At 54.7% G+C, this 21658-nt stretch overlaps 1 protein-coding gene across 1 annotated transcript in view; it reads left to right on the forward strand.

Annotated features, from left to right (window-relative positions):
• The window catches only part of LOC144728748 (estrogen-related receptor gamma-like), a 53687-nt gene extending 32583 nt beyond the window's left edge, over nucleotides 1-21104 (forward strand). Inside the window, exons 3-9 of the mRNA XM_078608356.1 lie at nucleotides 1292-1747; nucleotides 2794-3014; nucleotides 4787-4903; nucleotides 5971-6084; nucleotides 10383-10544; nucleotides 17865-18134; nucleotides 20860-21104. Coding sequence (XP_078464482.1) covers nucleotides 1292-1747; nucleotides 2794-3014; nucleotides 4787-4903; nucleotides 5971-6084; nucleotides 10383-10544; nucleotides 17865-18134; nucleotides 20860-21104 — 1585 coding nt within the window. The remainder of the gene's footprint in view (nucleotides 1-1291; nucleotides 1748-2793; nucleotides 3015-4786; nucleotides 4904-5970; nucleotides 6085-10382; nucleotides 10545-17864; nucleotides 18135-20859) is intronic.
• The last annotated feature ends 554 nt before the right edge of the window (nucleotides 21105-21658 follow it).

Here is a 21658-nt window from a genome sequence, read left to right on the forward strand (position 1 = left end):
GAGCCAAAATCCGCTGCTGCGAGGGTGACCGTGATGGTTTTACGCTCCTCGACGAGACCAGCAAGGCATTGTGGTTCATTTGTGGCAAGCAGTTTGTGTGTAATGAGCGTGTAATTATTGACGACTGATCCTGCATTGTTCACAATCCACAGCAGCTCCTGAGCACGAGCTAGTTGCATCGCTCAAAACTCTTCTGCTCCGTTGGCTGCCAAAACTCCATCGCTCGTAGTCTCGACCACAGTCACGCGTGTAAGAATCTATTCTTTGTGGGCCTTATGTACGCCATTCTGAACTTCTTTCGCACCGTACCTAGCCAACCGTGCTATGACTTGTAGACGACTTATACCAGTAACGTAAACTCGGTATGCTGATTTTCCCCTTAAGGCTCATGGAACAATTTTAAATAAAGATTGAATTGGTATTGGATCATCTTTCAAGCGTTGTTAGTTACCCCAGCATATACAGATGGACAAAGCAAATTTTTGAGTCAGCTGTGTAATGAACATTGTATCCATATTTACAATATAACGGCTAAACAACGTTAATGATAAACAACCAAATCAATAAAACCCGAAAAAAATCTAAACATTGTATCCAAAACTGCCAAATGTGTCTATAATGCAAACAATGTGTGTGTCGATATCTACAAGTGCATGTGCGCACTGAACGGTATTAGGGTGGCGGCAATATCGTTTATCACGATACAATTTACATTTTCATGATATGACAATCATCGCGATATCAGTTTCTCAATCCCATCGGATAATTTCCGCGCTGCGCTGTACTTCCAGTACAAATCAACAACATTGCTGCACTTTTTGAGAGTTCCTTAATCACGACATCCACCTGCCGCCGTCTCTCTGATCATCGCAACTTTACAAACCCCGTGCCGTCGTGTTTCCCGTATGAACGACACTCATTTATTGGCTGAAGACATCTTAATATATGGGGGACTGCTGAACTTTGGCAATTGTTGACATCGGATCACCGACTTGCGCGCGAGTCTGTGTCGATAACCGTCACCAGCGACGATTCTCTGAACCGGTCGTGGACCTCCCCTAAGTCGACTCAGCCTCAAATGAGTACCTGGCGCGGTGTGTAAACATCGCCACTTGGGGAGAAAAAGGCGGCCGGGCGTGGTGCTGGCCACCCACCCCCTCGTGTGCCGTGCGTTTACAGGTTCACCGGTACCACTACGACTACTCGCTCACAGCACTTGCCCCAACAGTCTGTTCAGCCTACACGCTGGGGGTGGTGGTGTTGGGTGGTGGTGGTCTTTGTGTGCGTGCAGGCTGCTGGGCCGGGTGTGTCCCGGCACCGGCGATCGGCGCCCGGAGTCGCTCGCCGCACCCCCCGCGCCGCTCGGCCTGAGCCCCGGCCACCACTCGGCGTTCGTGAAGCACGAGCCCGTGGAGCGGGCGTCACCCCCTCGACGCTCCCCGCTGACCCCGCCGTCGTGCGGCGGAGGCGGCGGCGTGCGAGCCCAACCCGGCGGCCTCCTCCACCTGGACCACCGGCTCGGGCCACCGGCCAACGGGGGCCACCACCACCACCGCAGCAGCGGCGGCTCTCACCACACGGAGCCGCACGGCGCCTCGCACGACCGCCACGGGCCGCCGCTGCCGCTACCGCCGCCGCCGCCAACGCGGCCGCGTCCCATGGACAGGGGCAGCCCCGGCTCTGGGGGCGAGGAGGAGGAGGTGGAGAGGCTGCGGGGGTCAGGGCACCACGGCCACGTGCACCACGGGTGGGTAGGGTTGACGCCTGGCCCGGTTTTCCCAGGGTCGTCGTCATCATCTTCATCATGTGAACAAGCTGCAAATGTCTGAAGTCTTCCCAAGTTGTTTGCATACAAGTGGGATACTCGCCCCAAATTAAAATGTTTTGATGTTTCGGAAAATAAAATTGATCATGAGCATTTTTTAGTGACTTTCGTTACTCTATATTATTTAAATAACATGTCCGTGCATTGTTTTCGAACATTTTTTTCCTCTTCTATTTTTGGCTCTGTTTCTTATTTGCATTCATCGCTTCATTTGCTCTACTTGTTCTTACGTTTTTGCTTTCGCTCGAGGTCACTCTTACACACGACACTCCGGTGTGCTGTCTGGACTTCCTCAGATGGTTAAACAAAATGAACTTTGTACCTAAATCTCTAAAACGCGTGGGGTTGCGTCAGTTGCATACAAATGCCCCAATCACGACGTACGTATGTACAGTCCGTTCTCCTAGAACGCCGCTTGTTGTTTTCATAAGGTGCCGTCCATAAATGACGTCACGCGATTTTGGACGATTTTTGACCCCCCCCCTCATCACACGGCGTCACAAAAAGTCAGACCCCCCCTCAAATATGACGTCACAAAGCTCTGCTTTGTGACGTATTCCTCAGGAAAGCAACTCCCTCGTTATAGGAGAACAAACTGTATGTTGAACTTATTTAGCACCGTACGTAGCGATCCGTTGACACACCAAGTTCCCCCTTCTCCCAATATCTATCGTGACTTTTTTTTTGTAAATGTTGTGGTTTCACGCTTCAACACACCGGTGGGCTAAAGTAGTGAACTATTTGTCTTTTGTCAACGTGACACTTTTTTACTGATTGGCCGTGTCGGGTGGTGGAGGGTTACGACACATTTATAAATAACGCGATCTAAACCCAAAAACGTTGATTGATATTGGTCGCGAAGGACTACGTGTTAAACTGATCTATCGTGAGATAATCCCTCCCGCTGCTGCTGCTGCTGCCACAATACGTGCCCATTGTTGTCGTTGTCTTCTCTCGTTCTACCTCAGCGGTGGCAACGCCAACCACGTGGCGGGCTTCCCGCGGGGGCCGCTGGGCCCAGGCCTCGGGGTCGGCGTTGGCGGCCGATCGGCCTGCGAGGCGTTCGCACTGCACGGGCCGCCCGTGCCCAAGAAGCTGTGCCTGGTGTGCGGAGACGTGGCCTCCGGCTACCACTACGGCGTGGCCTCGTGCGAGGCGTGCAAGGCCTTCTTCAAGCGAACCATCCAGGGTGGGTTGTCGGGGCCGAGTCGCCCACGTTCACACCTGCGGGGCAGCACACTTTCTGATGGGGGTGGGATATGGTCCCGAAATGTCAAGATTCTAAAAACAGGGCCCTATCTACAATCATTAAGTGAAGCATTCGGTGTGTTTTCTTTGGGTTATTATCAATACAATGTCAGAATCAGAATGTTTATTTATCCTTGGAGAAATCCGATGAGCTATGAAGCTCTTTTTTCACGGATGTCCGGTCGGGGTTGGTCAGAACGTAACAACAACAAGCAATACAACAAGCAATTACAGGAGGGCAAAGTATAGGAAAGGTAGGCAAATCATTCCAAATAAATTCCTGAAATAGACAAATTATATAAGTTCACACTGCATAAGTACACCAATTCCCCAGCTTGGGCAAGGCAGCAAAAACAACAGCAAGAACAGTCCCAGACCACATCAAGACAAGGACACACAGCCCCTCAATAACATTGCACATTTCAGTTGAACTATCGGTTTCCGAGTCTCGAGACGTTGGGTAACTTGTCCCTGTCACCGCCTCATTCCTTGGATCCACCGCTGTTTCCAACCCTGCCCGTGCAAGCAGGGGGCTGCTGCTGACTTTAAAAACCATCCGCCCCTATGCCGACGATGTCCGGGCTCTTAAGTCGCCACTGACGACATGAACTTAACCTCACTGCTGTCCACGCTCACATCCTGCCTTGACGCGGTCTCGTCGTGGGTTGGTGCCTTCCTCGTCGCCAACACCGGGGGGTACTTCTCATCAGCACAATGTCAATCGCAGTGAATCGATCGATCGAACGATCTTTATTTCACGTGCCAATATCGCCCTCAATAAAGTCGTGCATCGGTGCCAATTGCAGCGGAACGGGAACGGTACCGAGGATTGGGGGGGGGGGGGGTGACGGAGCAACAGGAATGGAAAACAAGAACCCGTCACGACCTCGGTGGCTAGCACCGACCGAGCAGAATAAATTGCAACCGCGTGCAACGCATTGCACCAGCAAGGTAAGTAGCAAGTAAAACAAAGCAAATGAAAAGTAAAGAAGTGGACTTTTATTTTACGTTTCAGACGTGATGGCAGGGCAAGTGTGGAGACTGTGGTGTGAGTGTTGGGGACCCTCTTCTTGATTCTTTCGGTAAAGTCACGTAGAAGGGAAATAATAAAATAATAAAAATAATAAAAATAATAAAAATAAAATATAATAAAATAATTCTCACGACGTTCTTCACCTGAGGACGGCTGCTTGTGTTGGGGACCTCTTCAGCTCTGACATTGTTTCGCTGCCAGAGAGCGCGAGAAGCCTGCGCGGCCATCGGGGTGACAGAGCGGGCGAGGAGGCACGGTGCCCACGCCGCGCCGGCCTTCCTCGGCGCTCGCTCGCAGCAACACTTGCTCCACGAGTGTGCGCAGGCTATCCGGGGGATGTTTGTCTCTGCGTTTGCGTGTGAGGAGCGGTGGTGTAGCGGTTAGCGCACCGCGCTACGAACTCGGCCACCCGAGTTCGATTCCCACTCACGGCCACCTACACCGGTGACGATTATCTGAAACGGTCCTGGGCCTCCCCTAGGTCGACTCAGCCTCAAAAGAGTACTTTATTTCGGTGTGTAAACATCGCCACTGGGGAGACAAAGGCGGCCGGGCATGCTGCTGGCCACCCACTCCCTCGTGTGCCGTGCCGGCCTTTATCGGCGCTCGCGAACAGCACTTGCCCCAACAGTCTGTTACAGGCTACACGGGGGATCTTTGCCATTTTTGTGTGTGCGCAGGTAACATCGAGTACAGCTGCCCTGCGGCGAGCGAGTGCGAGATCACCAAGCGCAGACGCAAGTCGTGCCAGGCGTGCCGCTTCACAAAGTGCCTGCGAGTGGGCATGCTCAAGGAAGGTGAGAGAGAGTGCGCTCTGCTCGGAGCCCCCAGGGTGTGTGGGCTGGAGTTCCGCCATGCGGCGCGGCTGACCCACGCCGTGCCGGCCTTCAAGGAGCAGTGGGCGATGGAGGAGGCCGTGTGCTCGGTGGCAGATGACGGGGAGCTCTGCGTGCTGTTGTGAGCTACCCGTCGGAGGCCGTCGGACTGCGAGAAGGGCTGCGTGCAGAACGAGAGTGAGCGAGAGGTGGGGGTTTACATAAAGCAAAGTTTTTTTTTTATTACAAAATGATGAACGAAGCAAAGTGCCGACTACACCGAGCATCTTCTTGTTTCCACTGATCGTTAAAAAAGAGAGAGAGGAGTTGGGTGGGTGGGGAGGGAAGGCCAGGGCAGCGGTCGTCATCCAGCGGCACGCGGTGGCACCGCACCCAGCCGCTCGTGCCGCCGCTCTCGGCTCTGCGCGCGTGTTGGCGAGCGCATTGGGTGGCGATGGAGCGGCGATGTTGGGGGAGCGGTAGCGTCGCGGTCAGCGCGCTGCGCTACGAGGCTGGTGACCCGGGTTCGATCCCCGCTTTTATCTAGGTCGACTCATTGAGTATCTGGTGCGATGTGTAAACATCGCCACTGGGGAGACAAAGGCGGCCGGGCGTGGTGTTAGACACTCACCCCCTCGTGTGCCGTGCCGGCCTTCATAGGTGCTCGCTAACAGCACTTGCTCCTACAATGTGTTAAGGCTATACGGGGTATTGTTGTCTTTGTTACGGGGAGCGGTGGTGCAACGTTTAGCGCGCTGCACTGCTCATTCCGGCGACCCAAGTTCCATTCCCGCACGTGACCAATAAGAGTGGTGAATATTTGAACCAGTCTTGGGCCTCGTCTATATTAATTCAGCCGTAAATCAGTGCTTGGTGCAGTGTATAAACATCAGCACTTGGAAGACAAACGCGACTGGGATTGATGTCGATCACCCACCCCATCGTGTCCCGTGCCGGCCCTGACAGGTGCTGCTCGCTAACAGCACTGACCCAACGGTCTTGCATGAAGCCACATTGTTACAGGGGGATCTCTGTGTCTTCTCGTGCAGGTGTGCGCCTCGACAGGGTGCGTGGGGGCCGACAGAAATACAAGCGTCGGATTGACGCGGAGAGCGGCGCCCTCCTGCAGCCGCCCGCCACCTTGCAGCCCGCAAAGCGGCCCGGTGAGAGGACTCGTTGGGTTTCTCCCGCATGACCCCCTTGAGGTCACTGCCGAGCGGCCTGTGTACACCCGAAGGGTGGCCTTATTACACCCAGGTAAAAAGATAAAATAATAAATTAAATTAAATACTAGCATACGACTTTTCGATTGCAACACTAGCAATCATCATTAGGTATAAATTAAATAGAAACACAAATCTAGTATACTTAGAAATGTAATGTAATACAACAGAGAGTCGGATAACATAACAGTCAACACCCTATCTGGTTGATTACGTTCCTCCTGAGAATGCTAAATTTGAGAGAGATTTTAAACACAGAACCAGAAACATATAGACAGGCATATAAGCAGACAGATATCACAGAGATACATAGAGAGAGAGCAAACATAGGCACAAAGAGAAACTACCGAAAGAACCAAAGAATAATTCCTGCAGTCACGAAAGCTCCAAATTAAGTTTATTACACCCAGTGACGGACTGGGACTCAAAATCGGCCCAAGCATTTGTTTGTAAAGCACACGCCGGGGCCCCGAACTGCAGTGCGATCTCATTGGGCGCTTTGGGGGCTGGGTGCAAACACACAAGTGGGTGGCTGGTGAGGAAGAATCTTTGGGGGCTGCTGAATATGGGGACTTAGTAGCCAACTGAGAGCGAAACTAAACAATGAAGCGTACACATTAGACGTAATGAAATATATATTTTTTTATTTTTTTACTCTCATCACATTTTAAATTTCCCCACACAGACCGGCCCACCGGCCATAGGGCAGTCCGGGCCAAGTTTGGTTATATCCCTTTCCCACTGGCATATCCGAGCCACGCCAGTGTGGCACCGATTGCGGTACGGGGTGGTTTTCCACTGGCAACAATGCTGAGCCGAGCCAGGACAAACCCGTGCTACGCTGGCCTCACAAGAAGACGTCTGAATCGGGGCTCGTGGTCAAGCAGGACCAAGGGTTAGGGTTAATGTCATCCTTTGCATCATGTCAGCATCACTTTAACGCGCGACGGCTCGTGTCACGCTCTCACGTTCGTACACGGAAAAGAGGAGTCGCCCAGAAGAGGTGAGACATTCGTCTCGTTCTCGGCGTTTATTCACAAGCAACTATAACCACAACTCGTGCTTGCACTGCCATCTGCTGCCCAACTCCGAGATCAGCCGAGGTCAGGCGCATCCCGGGTGATGGAGCAAATCAGCGTTCAACCATTTGTTTATTATCCATCTCTAAATTTCAACGATTCACGTCTCCAATTTTTTCTTATTCCCCCCCCCCCCCCCAAGACTCGGCTTTGCCAGCTGCACCTGCCAACACAAGCCGCACACCGTCTCTGCCCACACAGACGCGCCATCGGTGGCGCTCGCCTCTCTTGGTGACCCCGAGGACGTGGCGGAAATTCCACATTCTCCTCCTCAAACTGCCACGATATTCTTGTTGCCCTCTCTGCTCTGAAGGGCCATTGCCCAACTCTTTGTCAGTCCACTGCTGGATGAAGGCCCCATATTTCATCAGTTAAGGGTTACATTTTGAATTAAAGCTTTCGTGACTGCAGGGATTCATCTTCTTGGTTCTTTCGGTAAAGTCACGTAGAAGGGAAGTAATAAAATAATAAAAATAAATAAAAATAAAACATAATAAAATTAAAATTAATTTATTATGTTTTATTTTTATTATTTTATTACTTCCTTTCTACGTGACTTTACCGAAAGAACCAAGAAGACAGTTAAGGGTTGGCGACAGGAGTGCCCAGGACCTGTTCAGGCATCACTCGCCACTCATTTTAGCCGTGCCCTGGAATCAAAACACGGGCCACCAGGTTTATGGCACGATGCCGCGAATCACTGACTCACATCTCCACCCACAACGTGAGTCACGGTGGCGAGACGTTAACTACCTCGCGTAGTATACAGGAGATCATTGGTTCGATCCCGACGCCTGAATTATATTTGGAGTTGGCGATGTCTCTCCGCCAGCGGTCGCGTCGATTTTTCTACAGGTCCTCTGGTTTCCCCTCCACATTTAGGAACATGCGTTCTAGAGTATTTGTCTGATATAAATGTCCACGTGATAAGTCACTTCGTTGAGCTATCATTTGTGGGCAGATCGCTTCTAAAAAAGCGCTAAATAGCTCAGTGGGCCTTACCTGGTAAAATAAATAAAAAAGAAGTTTATAGTTTACTGTTTCTTCTGTCAGTAAACAGTGTGATTGAACACTATGGTGAGGTTTAACACGTAGGCTTTCGCGACCAATATCCATTCAGGTTTTTCTTTGTTGGATTATATCGCGTGAATATAAATGCGTCGTTAAACCCGGCACAGTCAATTCGTAAGGTTTGTCACGTAAACAGAACGTGCCAGTACGAATCCATCTATTTAAGGAACTAAACAGGAGGATTTCTTCACAAATCTGGCTGTCCGCCTGATGAAGCTAGTTGTAATTACTGGCGAAACGTCGTACTCAGTTTGTAAATGTTGAGGCTTGGCTCTCCAACACACCGGTGTGCTGTACTAGTGACGAATTGGCGTGTTCTGTTTACGTGACAAACCTTACTAGTTGGCTGTGTCGGGTGGTGGCGGGTTTTAACGACACATTTATATTTACACGATCTAATCCAACAAAAAAAACGTATATTATGGACTGCGGTAAGGGTTGTTTAATTTATGCTTTCCTAAAGTACTCCCATCTCGATGTATCTGCCATGTCTGTGTGTGTCCGTCTTTCTTATTTATACGTTCTTGTCTGTCTTTGTGTGCACCAGTGATGGCTGTCTGTCTGTCTTGATGTTTGTGTTGTTGTCTGTGTTGTTTGTGTTGTGGTCTGTGTTGTTGTCTGTGTTGTTGTCTGTGTTGTTGTTTGTGTTGTTGTTTGTGTTGTTGTCTGTGTTGCTGTTTGTGTTGTTGTTTGTGTTGTTGTTTGTGTTGTTGTTTGTGTTGTTGTTTGTGTTGTTGTATGTGTTGTTGTTTGTGTTGTTGTTTGTGTTGTTGTCTGTGTTGTTTGTGTTGTTGTCTGTGTTGTTGTCTGTGTTGTTGTTTGTGTTGTTGTTTGTGTTGTTGTCTGTGTTGTTGTCTGTGTTGTTGTCTGTGTTGTTGTCAGTGTTGCTGTCTGTGTTGTTGTTTGTGTTGTTGTTTGTGTTGTTGTTTGTGTTGTTGTCTGTGTTGTTGTTTGTGTTGTTGTTTGTGTTGTTGTTTGTGTTGTTGTCTGTGTTGTTGTTTGTGTTGTCTGTGTTGCTGTCTGTGTTGTTGTCTGTGTTGTTGTCTGTGTTGTTGTCTGTATTGTTGTATGTGTTGTTGTCTGTGTTGTCTGTGTTGTTGTTTGTGTTGCTGTCTGTGTTGTTGTTTGTGTTGTTGTTTGTGTTGTTGTCTGTGTTGTTGTTTGTGTTGTTGTTTGTGTTGTTGTTTGTGTTGTTGTCTGTATTGTTGTATGTGTTGTTGTCTGTGTTGTTGTTTGTGTTGTTGTCTGTATTGTTGTCTGTGTTGTTGTCTGTGTTGTTGTTTGTGTTGTTGTCTGTGTTGTTGTTTGTGTTGTTGTTTGTGTTGTTGTTTGTGTTGTTGTCTGTGTTGTTGTTTGTGTTGTCTGTGTTGCTGTCTGTGTTGTTGTCTGTGTTGTTGTCTGTGTTGTTGTCTGTATTGTTGTATGTGTTGTTGTCTGTGTTGTTGTCTGTGTTGTTGTTTGTGTTGCTGTCTGTGTTGTTGTTTGTGTTGTTGTTTGTGTTGCTGTCTGTGTTGTTGTCTGTATTGTTGTCTGTGTTGTTGTCTGTGTTGTTGTTTGTGTTGTTGTCTGTGTTGTTGTTTGTGTTGTTGTTTGTGTTGCTGTTTGTGTTGTTGTCTGTGTTGTTTTCTCTGTTGATGTCTGTGTCGTTTTGGGACCACGTCTCAGATCTCTTCCCTGACACAATCCCTCCAGTGTCCTCGCTTCGACGACTTCAATGACTCGGATGTCTCTCATAACCATTGCTATCTTGACATTGCTTAACATTGACTGATTGCCAATTAATTTTTTTAACGAACATTAATCTAATATGCAACTTTGAAGTTACGCAAATGTCATTTATCAATTTTGTTTCAAAGTGTTTGGCAGTTTCCGAACTGCATAGCTGAGGATGCGGCCTTCACACAGGCTTAGTCATAAAATGCTTTTGGCCTTGACCTCATGAGACCAGCCCTTGACTCCAATCCCGCGTCTATCTCTAACGAAAGCAACCTGCAGTCAATCTCACCAGCTAACGTCTTGCCTTTCTATCCTTCCCTCCTCCTTTGTCTCTCCGCATCTATCTTCTTGCTCCCCATGTCCGCCCGTCAGTCAACAAGATGGTCTCCCAGCTGCTCGTCGTGGAACCCGACCGCCTGTTCGCCATGGCGGGGCCCGGGGCGGCCGAGTGTGACGTCACAGCGCTCACCACGCTGTGCGACCTCGCCGACCGCGAGCTCGTGCTCATCATCGGCTGGGCCAAGCACGTGCCGGGTGCGCCTACCACCTCACAGCTCACACCGCCTACCTCCCCCTAGCTCACACCGCCTACCTCCCCCTAGCTCACACCGCCTACCTCCCCCTAGCTCACACCACCTACCTCCCCCTAGCTCACACCACCTACCTCCCCCTAGCTCACACCGCCTACCTCCCCCAGCTCACACCACCTACCTCCCCCCAGCTCACACCGCCTACCTCCCCCTAGCTCACACCGCCTACCTCCCCCTAGCTCACACCGCCTACCTCCCCCTAGCTCACACCACCTACCTCCCCCTAGCTCACACCACCTACCTCCCCCTAGCTCACACCGCCTACCTCCCCCAGCTCACACCACCTACCTCCCCCTAGCTCACACCACCTACCTCCCCCTAGCTCACACCACCTACCTCCCCCTAGCTCACACCGCCTACCTCCCCCAGCTCACACCACCTACCTCCCCCAGCTCACACCACCTACCTCCCCCTAGCTCACACCACCTACCTCCCCCAGCTCACACCACCTACCTCCCCCTAGCTCACACCACCTACCTCCCCCAGCTCACACCACCTACCTCCCCCTAGCTCACACCACCTACCTCCCCCTAGCTCACACCACCTACCTCCCCCTAGCTCACACCACCTACCTCCCCCTAGCTCACACCACCTACCTCCCCCTAGCTCACACCGCCTACCTCCCCCCAGCTCACACCGCCTACCTCCCCCTAGCTCACACCACCTACCTCCCCCTAGCTCACACCACCTACCTCCCCCCAGCTCACACCGCCTACCTCCCCCTAGCTCACACCACCTACCTCCCCCTAGCTCACACCACCTACCTCCCCCCAGCTCACACCACCTACCTCCCCCTAGCTAACACCACCTACCTCCCCCCAGCTCACACCGCCTACCTCCCCCAGCTCACACCGCCTACCTCCCCCTAGCTCACACCACCTACCTCCCCCTAGCTCACACCACCTACCTCCCCCTAGCTCACACCACCTACCTCCCCTTAGCTCACACCGCCTACCTCCCTCCAGCTCACACCACCTACCTCCCCCTAGCTCACACCACCTACCTCCCCCCAGCTCACACCGCCTACCTCCCCCTAGCTCACACCACCTACCTCCCCCTAGCTCACACCGCCTACCTCCCCCTAGCTCACACCACCTACCTCCCCCTAGCTCACACCGCCTACCTCCCCCCAGCTCACACCGCCTACCTCCCCCAGCTCACACCACCTACCTCCCCCCAGCTCACACCACCTACCTCCCCCTAGCTCACACCACCTACCTCCCCCTAGCTCACACCGCCTACCTCCCCCCAGCTCACACCGCCTACCTCCCCCTAGCTCACACCGCCTACCTCCCCCCAGCTCACACCGCCTACCTCCCCCAGCTCACACCGCCTACCTCCCCCTAGCTCACACCACCTACCTCCCCCTAGCTCACACCACCTACCTCCCCTAGCTCACACCACCTACCTCCCCTAGCTCACACCGCCTACCTCCCCCTAGCTCACACCACCTACCTCCCCTAGCTCACACCACCTACCTCCCCTAGCTCACACCACCTACCTCCCCCCAGCTCACACCACCTACCTCCCCCTAGCTCACACCACCTACCTCCCCTAGCTCACACCGCCTACCTCCCCCAGCTCACACAACCTACCTCCCCCAGCTCACACCACCTACCTCCCCCTAGCTCACACCACCTACCTCCCCCCAGCTCACACCGCCTAACTCCCCCTAGCTCACACCACCTACCTCCCCCCAGCTCACACAACCTACCTCCCCCAGCTCACACCACCTACCTCCCCCTAGCTCACACCACCTACCTCCCCCTAGCTCACACCACCTACCTCCCCCTAGCTCACACCACCTACCTCCCCCCAGCTCACACCACCTACCTCCCCCCAGCTCACACCACCTACCTCCCCCTAGCTCACACAACCTACCTCCCCCAGCTCACACCACCTACCTCCCCCCAGCTCACACCACCTACCTCCCCCTAGCTCACACCACCTACCTCCCCCTAGCTCACACCACCTACCTCCCCCTAGCTCACACCACCTACCTCCCCCTAGCTCACACCACCTACCTCCCCCTAGCTCACACCACCTACCTCCCCCCAGCTCACACCACCTACCTCCCCCCAGCTCACACCACCTACCTCCCCCTAGCTCACACAACCTACCTCCCCCAGCTCACACCACCTACCTCCCCCCAGCTCACACCGCCTAACTCCCCCTAGCTCACACCACCTACCTCCCCCCAGCTCACACAACCTACCTCCCCCAGCTCACACCACCTACCTCCCCCTAGCTCACACCACCTACCTCCCCCTAGCTCACACCACCTACCTCCCCCTAGCTCACACCACCTACCTCCCCCCAGCTCACACCACCTACCTCCCCCCAGCTCACACCACCTACCTCCCCCTAGCTCACACAACCTACCTCCCCCAGCTCACACCACCTACCTCCCCCCAGCTCACACCACCTACCTCCCCCCAGCTCACACCGCCTACCTCCCCCTAGCTCACACCACCTACCTCCCCCTAGCTCACACCACCTACCTCCCCCTAGCTCACACCGCCTACCTCCCCCAGCTCACACCACCTACCTCCCCCTAGCTCACACCACCTACCTCCCCCTAGCTCACACCACCTACCTCCCCCTAGCTCACACCACCTACCTCCCCCTAGCTCACACCACCTACCTCCCCCTAGCTCACACCACCTACCTCCCCCCAGCTCACACCGCCTACCTCCCCCTAGCTCACACCACCTACCTCCCCCTAGCTCACACCACCTACCTCCCCCTAGCTCACACCGCCTACCTCCCCCAGCTCACACCACCTACCTCCCCTAGCTCACACCACCTACCTCCCCCTAGCTCACACCGCCTACCTCCCCTAACTCACACCACCTACCTCCCCTAGCTCACACCGCCTACCTCCCCCTAGCTCACACCACCTACCTCCCCTAGCTCACACCACCTACCTCCCCCTAGCTCACACCGCCTACCTCCCCCTAGCTCACACCACCTACCTCCCCTAGCTCACACCACCTACCTCCCCCTAGCTCACACCGCCTACCTCCCCCTAGCTCACACCACCTACCTCCCCTAGCTCACACCACCTACCTCCCCTAGCTCACACCACCTACCTCCCCTAGCTCACACCACCTACCTCCCCTAGCTCACACCACCTACCTCCCCCTAGCTCACACCACCTACCTCCCCTAGCTCACACCACCTACCTCCCCCCATCTCACACCACCTACCTCCCCCTAGCTCACACCACCTACCTCCCCCTAGCTCACACCACCTACCTCCCTCCAGCTCACAGCACCTACCTCCCCTAGCTCACACCACCTACCTCCCCCCAGCTCACACCACCTACCTCCCCCCAGCTCACACCACCTACCTCCCCCCAGCTCACACCACCTACCTCCCCCTAGCTCACACCACCTACCTCCCCCTAGCTCACACCACCTACCTCCCCCTAGCTCACACCACCTACCTCCCCCCAGCTCACACCACCTACCTCCCCCCAGCTCACACCACCTACCTCCCCCCAGCTCACACCACCTACCTCCCCCCAGCTCACACCACCTACCTCCCCTAGCTCACACCACCTACCTCCCCCTAGCTCACACCACCTACCTCCCCCTAGCTCACACCACCTACCTCCCCCCAGCTCACACCACCTACCTCCCCTAGCTCACACCACCTACCTCCCCCTAGCTCACACCACCTACCTCCCCCTAGCTCACACCACCTACCTCCCCCTAGCTCATACCGCCTACCTCCCCCTAGCTCACACCACCTACCTCCCCCTAGCTCACACCACCTACCTCCCCTAGCTCACACCACCTACCTCCCCCTAGCTCATACCGCCTACCTCCCCCTAGCTCACACCACCTACCTCCCCGAGCTCACACCACCTACCTCCCCCTAGCTCACACCGCCTACCTCCCCTAGCTCACACCACCTACCTCCCCCTAGCTCACACCACGTACCTCCCCCTAGCTCACACCGCCTACCTCCCCCCAGCTCACACCACCTACCTCCCCCTAGCTCAAACCACCTACCTCCCCCCAGCTCACACCACCTACCTCCCCCCAGCTCACACCACCTACCTCCCCCTAGCTCACACCACCTACCTCCCCCCAGCTCACACCACCTACCTCCCCCTAGCTCACACCGCCTACCTCCCCCCAGCTCACACCACCTACCTCCCCCTAGCTCACACCGCTTACCTCCCCCCAGCTCACACCACCTACCTCCCCCTAGCTCACACCACCTACCTCCCCCCAGCTCACACCACCTACCTCCCCCTAGCTCACACCACCTACCTCCCCCAGCTCACACCGCCTACCTCCCCCTAGCTCACACTGCCTACCTCCCCCCAGCTCACACTGCCTACCTCCCCCTAGCTCACACCACCTACCTCCCCCTAGCTCACACTGCCTACCTCCCCCTAGCTCACACCACCTACCTCCCCCTAGCTCACACCACCTACCTCCCCCTAGCTCACACCGCCTACCTCCCCCTAGCTCACACCGCCTACCTCCCCCTAGCTCACACCGCCTACCTCCCCCTAGCTCACACCGCCTACCTCCCCCCAGCTCACACCACCTACCTCCCCCTAGCTCACACCGCCTACCTCCCCCTAGCTCACACCGCCTACCTCCCCCTAGCTCACACCGCCTACCTCCCCCTAGCTCACACCGCCTACCTCCCCCTAGCTCACACCACCTACCTCCCCCTAGCTCACACCGCCTACTTCCCCCTAGCTCACACCACCTACCTCCCCCTAGCTCACACTGCCTACCTCCCCCTAGCTCACACTGCCTACCTCCCCTCAGCTCACACCACCTACCTCCCCTAGCTCACACCACCTACCTCCCCCTAGCTCACACCACCTACCTCCCCTAGCTCACACCACCTACCTCCTCCTAGCTCATACCGCCTACCTCCCCCTAGCTCACACCACCTACCTCCCCGAGCTCACACCACCTACCTCCCCCTAGCTCACACCGCCTACCTCCCCTAGCTCACACCACCTACCTCCCCCTAGCTCACACCACCTACCTCCCCCTAGCTCACACCGCCTACCTCCCCCCAGCTCACACCACCTACCTCCCCCTAGCTCACACCGCCTACCTCCCCCCAGCTCACACCACCTACCTCCCCCTAGCTCACACCACCTACCTCCCCCCAGCTCACACCACCTACCTCCCCCTAGCTCACACCACCTACCTCCCCCAGCTCACACCGCCTACCTCCCCCTAGCTCACACTGCCTACCTCCCCCCAGCTCACACCGCCTACCTCCCCCTAGCTCACACCACCTACCTCCCCCTAGCTCACACTGCCTACCTCCCCCTAGCTCACACCACCTACCTCCCCCTAGCTCACACCACCTACCTCCCCCTAGCTCACACCGCCTACCTCCCCCTAGCTCACACCGCCTACCTCCCCCTAGCTCACACCGCCTACCTCCCCCTAGCTCACACCGCCTACCTCCCCCCAGCTCACACCACCTACCTCCCCCTAGCTCACACCGCCTACCTCCCCCTAGCTCACACCGCCTACCTCCCCCTAGCTCACACCGCCTACCTCTCCCTAGCTCACACCGCCTACCTCCCCCTAGCTCACACCACCTACCTCCCCCTAGCTCACACCGCCTACTTCCCCCTAGCTCACACCACCTACCTCCCCCTAGCTCACACTGCCTACCTCCCCCGGCTCACACTGCCTACCTCCCCCCAGCTCACACTGCCTACCTCCCCCTAGCTCACACCACCTACCTCCCCCTAGCTCACACCACCTACCTCCCCCTAGCTCACACCACCTACCTCCCCCCAACTCACACCACCTACCTCCCCCCAGCTCACACCACCTACCTCCCCTAGCTCACACTGCCTACCTCCCCCTAGCTCACACCACCTACCTCCCCTCAGCTCACACCACCTACCTCCCCCCAGCTCACACCACCTACCTCCCCTAGCTCACACCACCTACCTCCCCCCAGCTCACACCACCTACCTCCCCTAGCTCACACCACCTACCTCCCCCTAGCTCACACCACCTACCTCCCCCTAGCTCACACCACCTACCTCCCCCTAGCTCACACCACCTACCTCCCCCCAGCTCACACCACCTACCTCCCCCTAGCTCACACCACCTACCTCCTCCCAGCTCACACCACCTACTTCCCCCAACTCAGGATCTTAGGAGTTTGCGTGTCTCTCTCCCCACGGTGGCGTAGATTTTTCTCCGAGTCCTCCGGTTTTTCCCTCCACATTTAGAATCAGCACGCGTTTAGAGTATTTGGCTGCTATACATTTCCACATGATGATAAGCCACTTCGTTGAGCTATCATTTGTGGCCGGGTCGCTGCTGAAAAAGAGCTATACAGCTCAGTGGGCCTTACCTGGTAAAAAAAAAAAATAGTTTTAGTATGATCAAATAACCCATGGGGCGAACGTCATCCAGCAGTGGATTGACAGAGGGGCTACACACGTACATCGTCGTCATCGTCGTCGTCACGTATCGATGACCCGTATCGACATCTGCCTGCGTTGCGAGCGCCAATGTGCAGACAGACAGCCCGAGTGAGCCGCACACATTGATTTTGTTAAAATCTCATGGTAATCCCACGTCCCAGCGGCGCACCGCGGTTACCCCTGGGCACTCGATACGGACGCCAACACCGCCGCCCAGCATGCCCGCCGAGCGTGCTCACAGAAAGTGCTCGCAAAGAGCGCTAGCCCTGCGTGCTCGCAGGGAGTGCTCGTAGAGAGCTCGCCCGGCGTGCTGACCAAGCGTTGTCGCCGTGGACGTGCGCACCCCCAGGAGGGCATCGTCGCTCGGCCGTCCGCCGAGGGAGCGCGTCTGCAGCGTGGAGTCACCGCTCTTCACGCCGATAAATAACGACGGCGACGATGATGACGATGATGGCGATGATGAACACGGGATTACAAATGACGACGAGGATGAGCTTAATGATGACGACGAATCTTTGTGTGAATGGGAAGGTTTTTGAGTTCAAATCCTAGTTGTTGGCAGTTGATTTGGCACACGAACATCGTCGTCATCATCTTCACTCTGGACTTAAGTCAATTGGTACCATTTAGTTTTGAAACCAAGAGTGGTTTTCCATGATAGAGTTTTTTTGGGGGGGGGTTAGATCACGTAAATATAGAATTGTGTCGTTAAACCCGCCACCAAGAGTGGCTTCATTTTTCGAACGTAGCAGCACACTCGGTCACTATCGGCACTAGCAAGGGCCTCGCTAACGCTCTGTGTGATGACCCCTGACCCCACCGCAGGTTTCTCCATCCTGTCGCTCGGCGACCAGATGTCGCTGCTGCAGAGCGCGTGGATGGAGGTGCTTGTGCTGGGCGTGGTGTTCCGCTCGCTGCCGTGCCACGGCGCGCTCGTCTTCGCCGACGACCTGGTGCTGGGTGAGGGGCTGGCGCGCCGCGCCGGACTGCAGGAGCTGGCGCAGGCCATGCTCCATCTGGTGGGCAAGTACCAGGCGCTGCGCCTCGAGAGGGAGGAGTACGTGCTGCTCAAGGCGATAGCGCTCGCCAACTCCGGTGAGGGCCCACAGTTTTTTTCCCGAGACACGTTGAGGATCAACGTCACCCGTTTGGAGTATTTGGCTGCTGTACAGTTCCACGTGATTAGACACTTCGTTGAGCGATCGTTTGTGGCCCGGTCGCTTCTGAAAAAGAGCTGCACAGTATAGCTCAGTCGGCCTTACCTCGTAAAATCTAAATAGTTTAATAGCGTCGTTTTACATTCTGCACAACAACGCAAATTATTCTTTCGAGTTATGTCTTTAAAACAAGTGAGAGCTTTGCGGTGGTCGGGCGACTCAGAGGTGACAGCGTCGAGTCATTGAACCAACAGTTGGTGGTCATCGATGAATTCAACAATCGGGTGACCCAGCTGGAGTGGGTGATCTCGAACAGTGCTTGTGTCAACGACAGCTTCCCCAGAGGGGAGCGGTAGTGTCGTAGCGGTTAGCGCGCTGCACTACGAACCTGGAAGCCCGAGTTCGATTCCCGCTCACGGCCAACACCGGTGATGATTATCTCAAACGGTTCGGGCCTCCCCCGAGGTCGAACCAGCCTCAAATGAGTACCTGGTGCGGTGTATAAACATCGCCACTAGGGAGACAAAGGCGGCCGGGCGTGGTGCTGGCCACCCACCCCCTCGTGTGCCGTGCCGGCCTTCTAAGGTGCTCGCGAACAGTACTTGCCTCAACAGTCTGTTAACGCTCTCTGGAGGACCTTTATTTGTGCGACTTCTGCTTGGCGTCTCTCTGGTGGCTACACGAGGCTGACTCGTGGACCGTCCAGTAAACCACTCTCGTTTGTGCTCCTTTAACGGAGGAGGAGGAACTGCAAAGCGACACAAACTCTCTCTCTGCTGCTGAAGCGCTCCCGTCGTGGCCAGCAGCAGACCACGACGCTGGCGACGAGCTTCTGAAGCACACTGCTGCTGTCATCCGTGCGCAATAAGTAATAGAATCGAGGTCGACTTTTATCTGACGCCCATCTCCCTCCGTGGTGATTCAACTCCCACCGACGTCTCCTGGTGTCCTCCTCTCTGCTGCTGCTGCTGGTGTCCGTCTCGGTTCTGCACGAGAGCGTTTCCCTGAAGCTGCACGACGCTACCGCGGTATAGAGCCGTGGCCAAGAAGCCGTTCCTCTAATACGAGTGTTATAACCTTCTTGGCCGGCTTTACACTACGGTTAGCGCCGTGTTGTTGCAACTCAACTTTAATTTTACACCGTGCCCTACACCTCTATATTTACTGTAAATAACTCGCTGTTGTACGGACTCAGTTGGGGGTCTCTCCTCCCTGATGTCTCCCTCACTGCTACAAGTGGGGCACCACGGTGGTCAGATGTTAACTACCTCGCTTGGTATGCAGGAGGGCGTGGGTTCAATCCCGGCCCTGACGCCTGCTGTATATTTGGAGTTTGCGTGTCTCTCTCTCCCCGTGGTCGCGTGGATTTTTCTCCGGATCCTCCGGTTTATCACTCCACATTTAGAATCAACATCACGCGTTTGGAGTATTCGGCTGCTATACATTTCCACATGACAAGCCACTTCGTTGCCAGGTTGCTTATGAAAAAGAGCTACATAGCTCAGTGGGCCCTACCTGGTCAAATAAAATTGTTTAAGTGTCCGCCGCTTCTACTGCTGATGCCTAACCCCATAGCCGCTGGCCTCTGACATTTGTGACGATGTGTGACGAGGGGGGGGGGGTTTGAGAAATGTGACGTCACATCAAAATGCGCAACTTTAAATAAATATAGACAACACGTTCTACTTAATTAAATAGACTTTTTAATGAATGTTTTCTCCTACAACATCAGAGTGTAGCGCCACATTAAATACGCACTACAATGACAATAGTTTAAAGCGATTTGAAGCATGTTTTATTTTGGGGGGGGGGCAGAGCTTTGTGACGTCATATTTGAGGGGAGGTCTGACTTTTGTGACGCCGTGTGACGAGGGGGGGGGGTCAAAAATCGTCCAAAATCGCGTGACGTCACTTATGAACGGCCCCTAACTACTGCAGGCATGAGCAGTGCCGCCAGGTCTACAAGCGGTGAGGGGGTCGGGGTGCGAACTGGCTTTGCCACAATACAGGGTGATGGAGTTGGTGGGCCCGGGGCACGTGACTGTGGTCACGAGGGAGATGGTGGCACTAATGGCTGCGTGGAGCCGAGGGGATGGGAGCCAGAACGATTCAACGCTCGATGCCGGTTTGAATCGCTGCCTCAGATTTGGGATTTAAAAGCCACTCCGTCGGCTAGAGCATCTCTCCAGCCATTAACTTTTCAAACATGTATGATGTGTGAAAGGTGTTTAACAGTAAAAACTATGCACTCACAATAATGATGAGAATAATCATCATCCATACCGTTCAGTATTCAAGATGCCATTTGGCTTCAATCCCTCTGTCCACGTGGGGGGGGGGGGGGGGAATTCATCAAGTCTCTTTATAATTGACCTTTCCAGTGTGCCAAATTGTCGAGGAATTCAATAGCCTCCTCTGCCTCGTCACTAACAACTTCCCATTTGCACTGCCGATGGCTGCCGATGTAACTGGCATTCGTCTCACACCTGCTCGCAGAATTCCTCGCTGCCCGCGTCTCTATCGCTCCGTCTCACTTTCGCTGATGTCCGTGCTGCTGTCCGTCTCAATTCTGTCTCGATTTTCCCCGTCTCACCTCTCCTCTGCCTCCTCCATTCCTTCTCCCCTCCTCCGCACCACCTCCACACCTCCTTCACACCGCCCAGACTCGACACACATCGAGGACGGCGACGGGGTGCAGCGGCTGCGCGACGCGCTGCACGAGGCCCTGTGGGAGCACGCGGGCAGCGCGCGGCGCGATGACCCGCGGCGCGCCGGCAAGCTGCTCATGACGCTGCCGCTGCTGCGCCAGACGGCGGCGCGCGCTGTGCAGCACTTCCACGCGCTCAAGCTGGAGGGCCGCGTGCCCATGCACAAGCTCTTCCTCGAGATGCTCGAGGCCAAGATTTGACGAGTTGGTCGTGCGAACGAGGCACGGCGACGAGGGCGATAATGATGATGATGAAGACAATTGCCGCGGCGACGGTGTCGATGATGACAGCGACGAGGGTGATGATGATTTTCCAGTGCCGTATAGACACTGTTTTGTTGAACAATTATGATGATGATAGCGGACATGATGACGGTGAGGGTGACGGTGCTGATTTTGGTTATCAAGCACGATGATGAAAGGGACAGTGTGGTAGCTGACCGCAATGGAGGGACCACGATAATGATCATGACGATGATCGTGATGATCATAAAGCACCACAGTTGAATGGTCAATGTTGTAGTTGAGTCTTGGCCGCAATGGAAGGAAAATGATGATGATGGTGGTGATGACGGTTGCTGCTACTAAAAGTTGAAAATTCATCACAAGTACCATGTTCATAGTATTTAAGTTGAGACTCAAGCCTAACGGAGGGTTCATGATGATGGGTGCTGCTCTGTTCAACATCAGAAGTGTTCCAATCATCTGAACTGTGCTTCAGTTAAGTCATGATCCCAATAGTGAGATGATGATGG

Source organism: Lampetra planeri, chromosome 30 (genome assembly GCF_965212315.1).
Source record: "Lampetra planeri chromosome 30, kcLamPlan1.2.h2, whole genome shotgun sequence".
Lineage (NCBI taxonomy): Eukaryota > Metazoa > Chordata > Hyperoartia > Petromyzontiformes > Petromyzontidae > Lampetra > Lampetra planeri.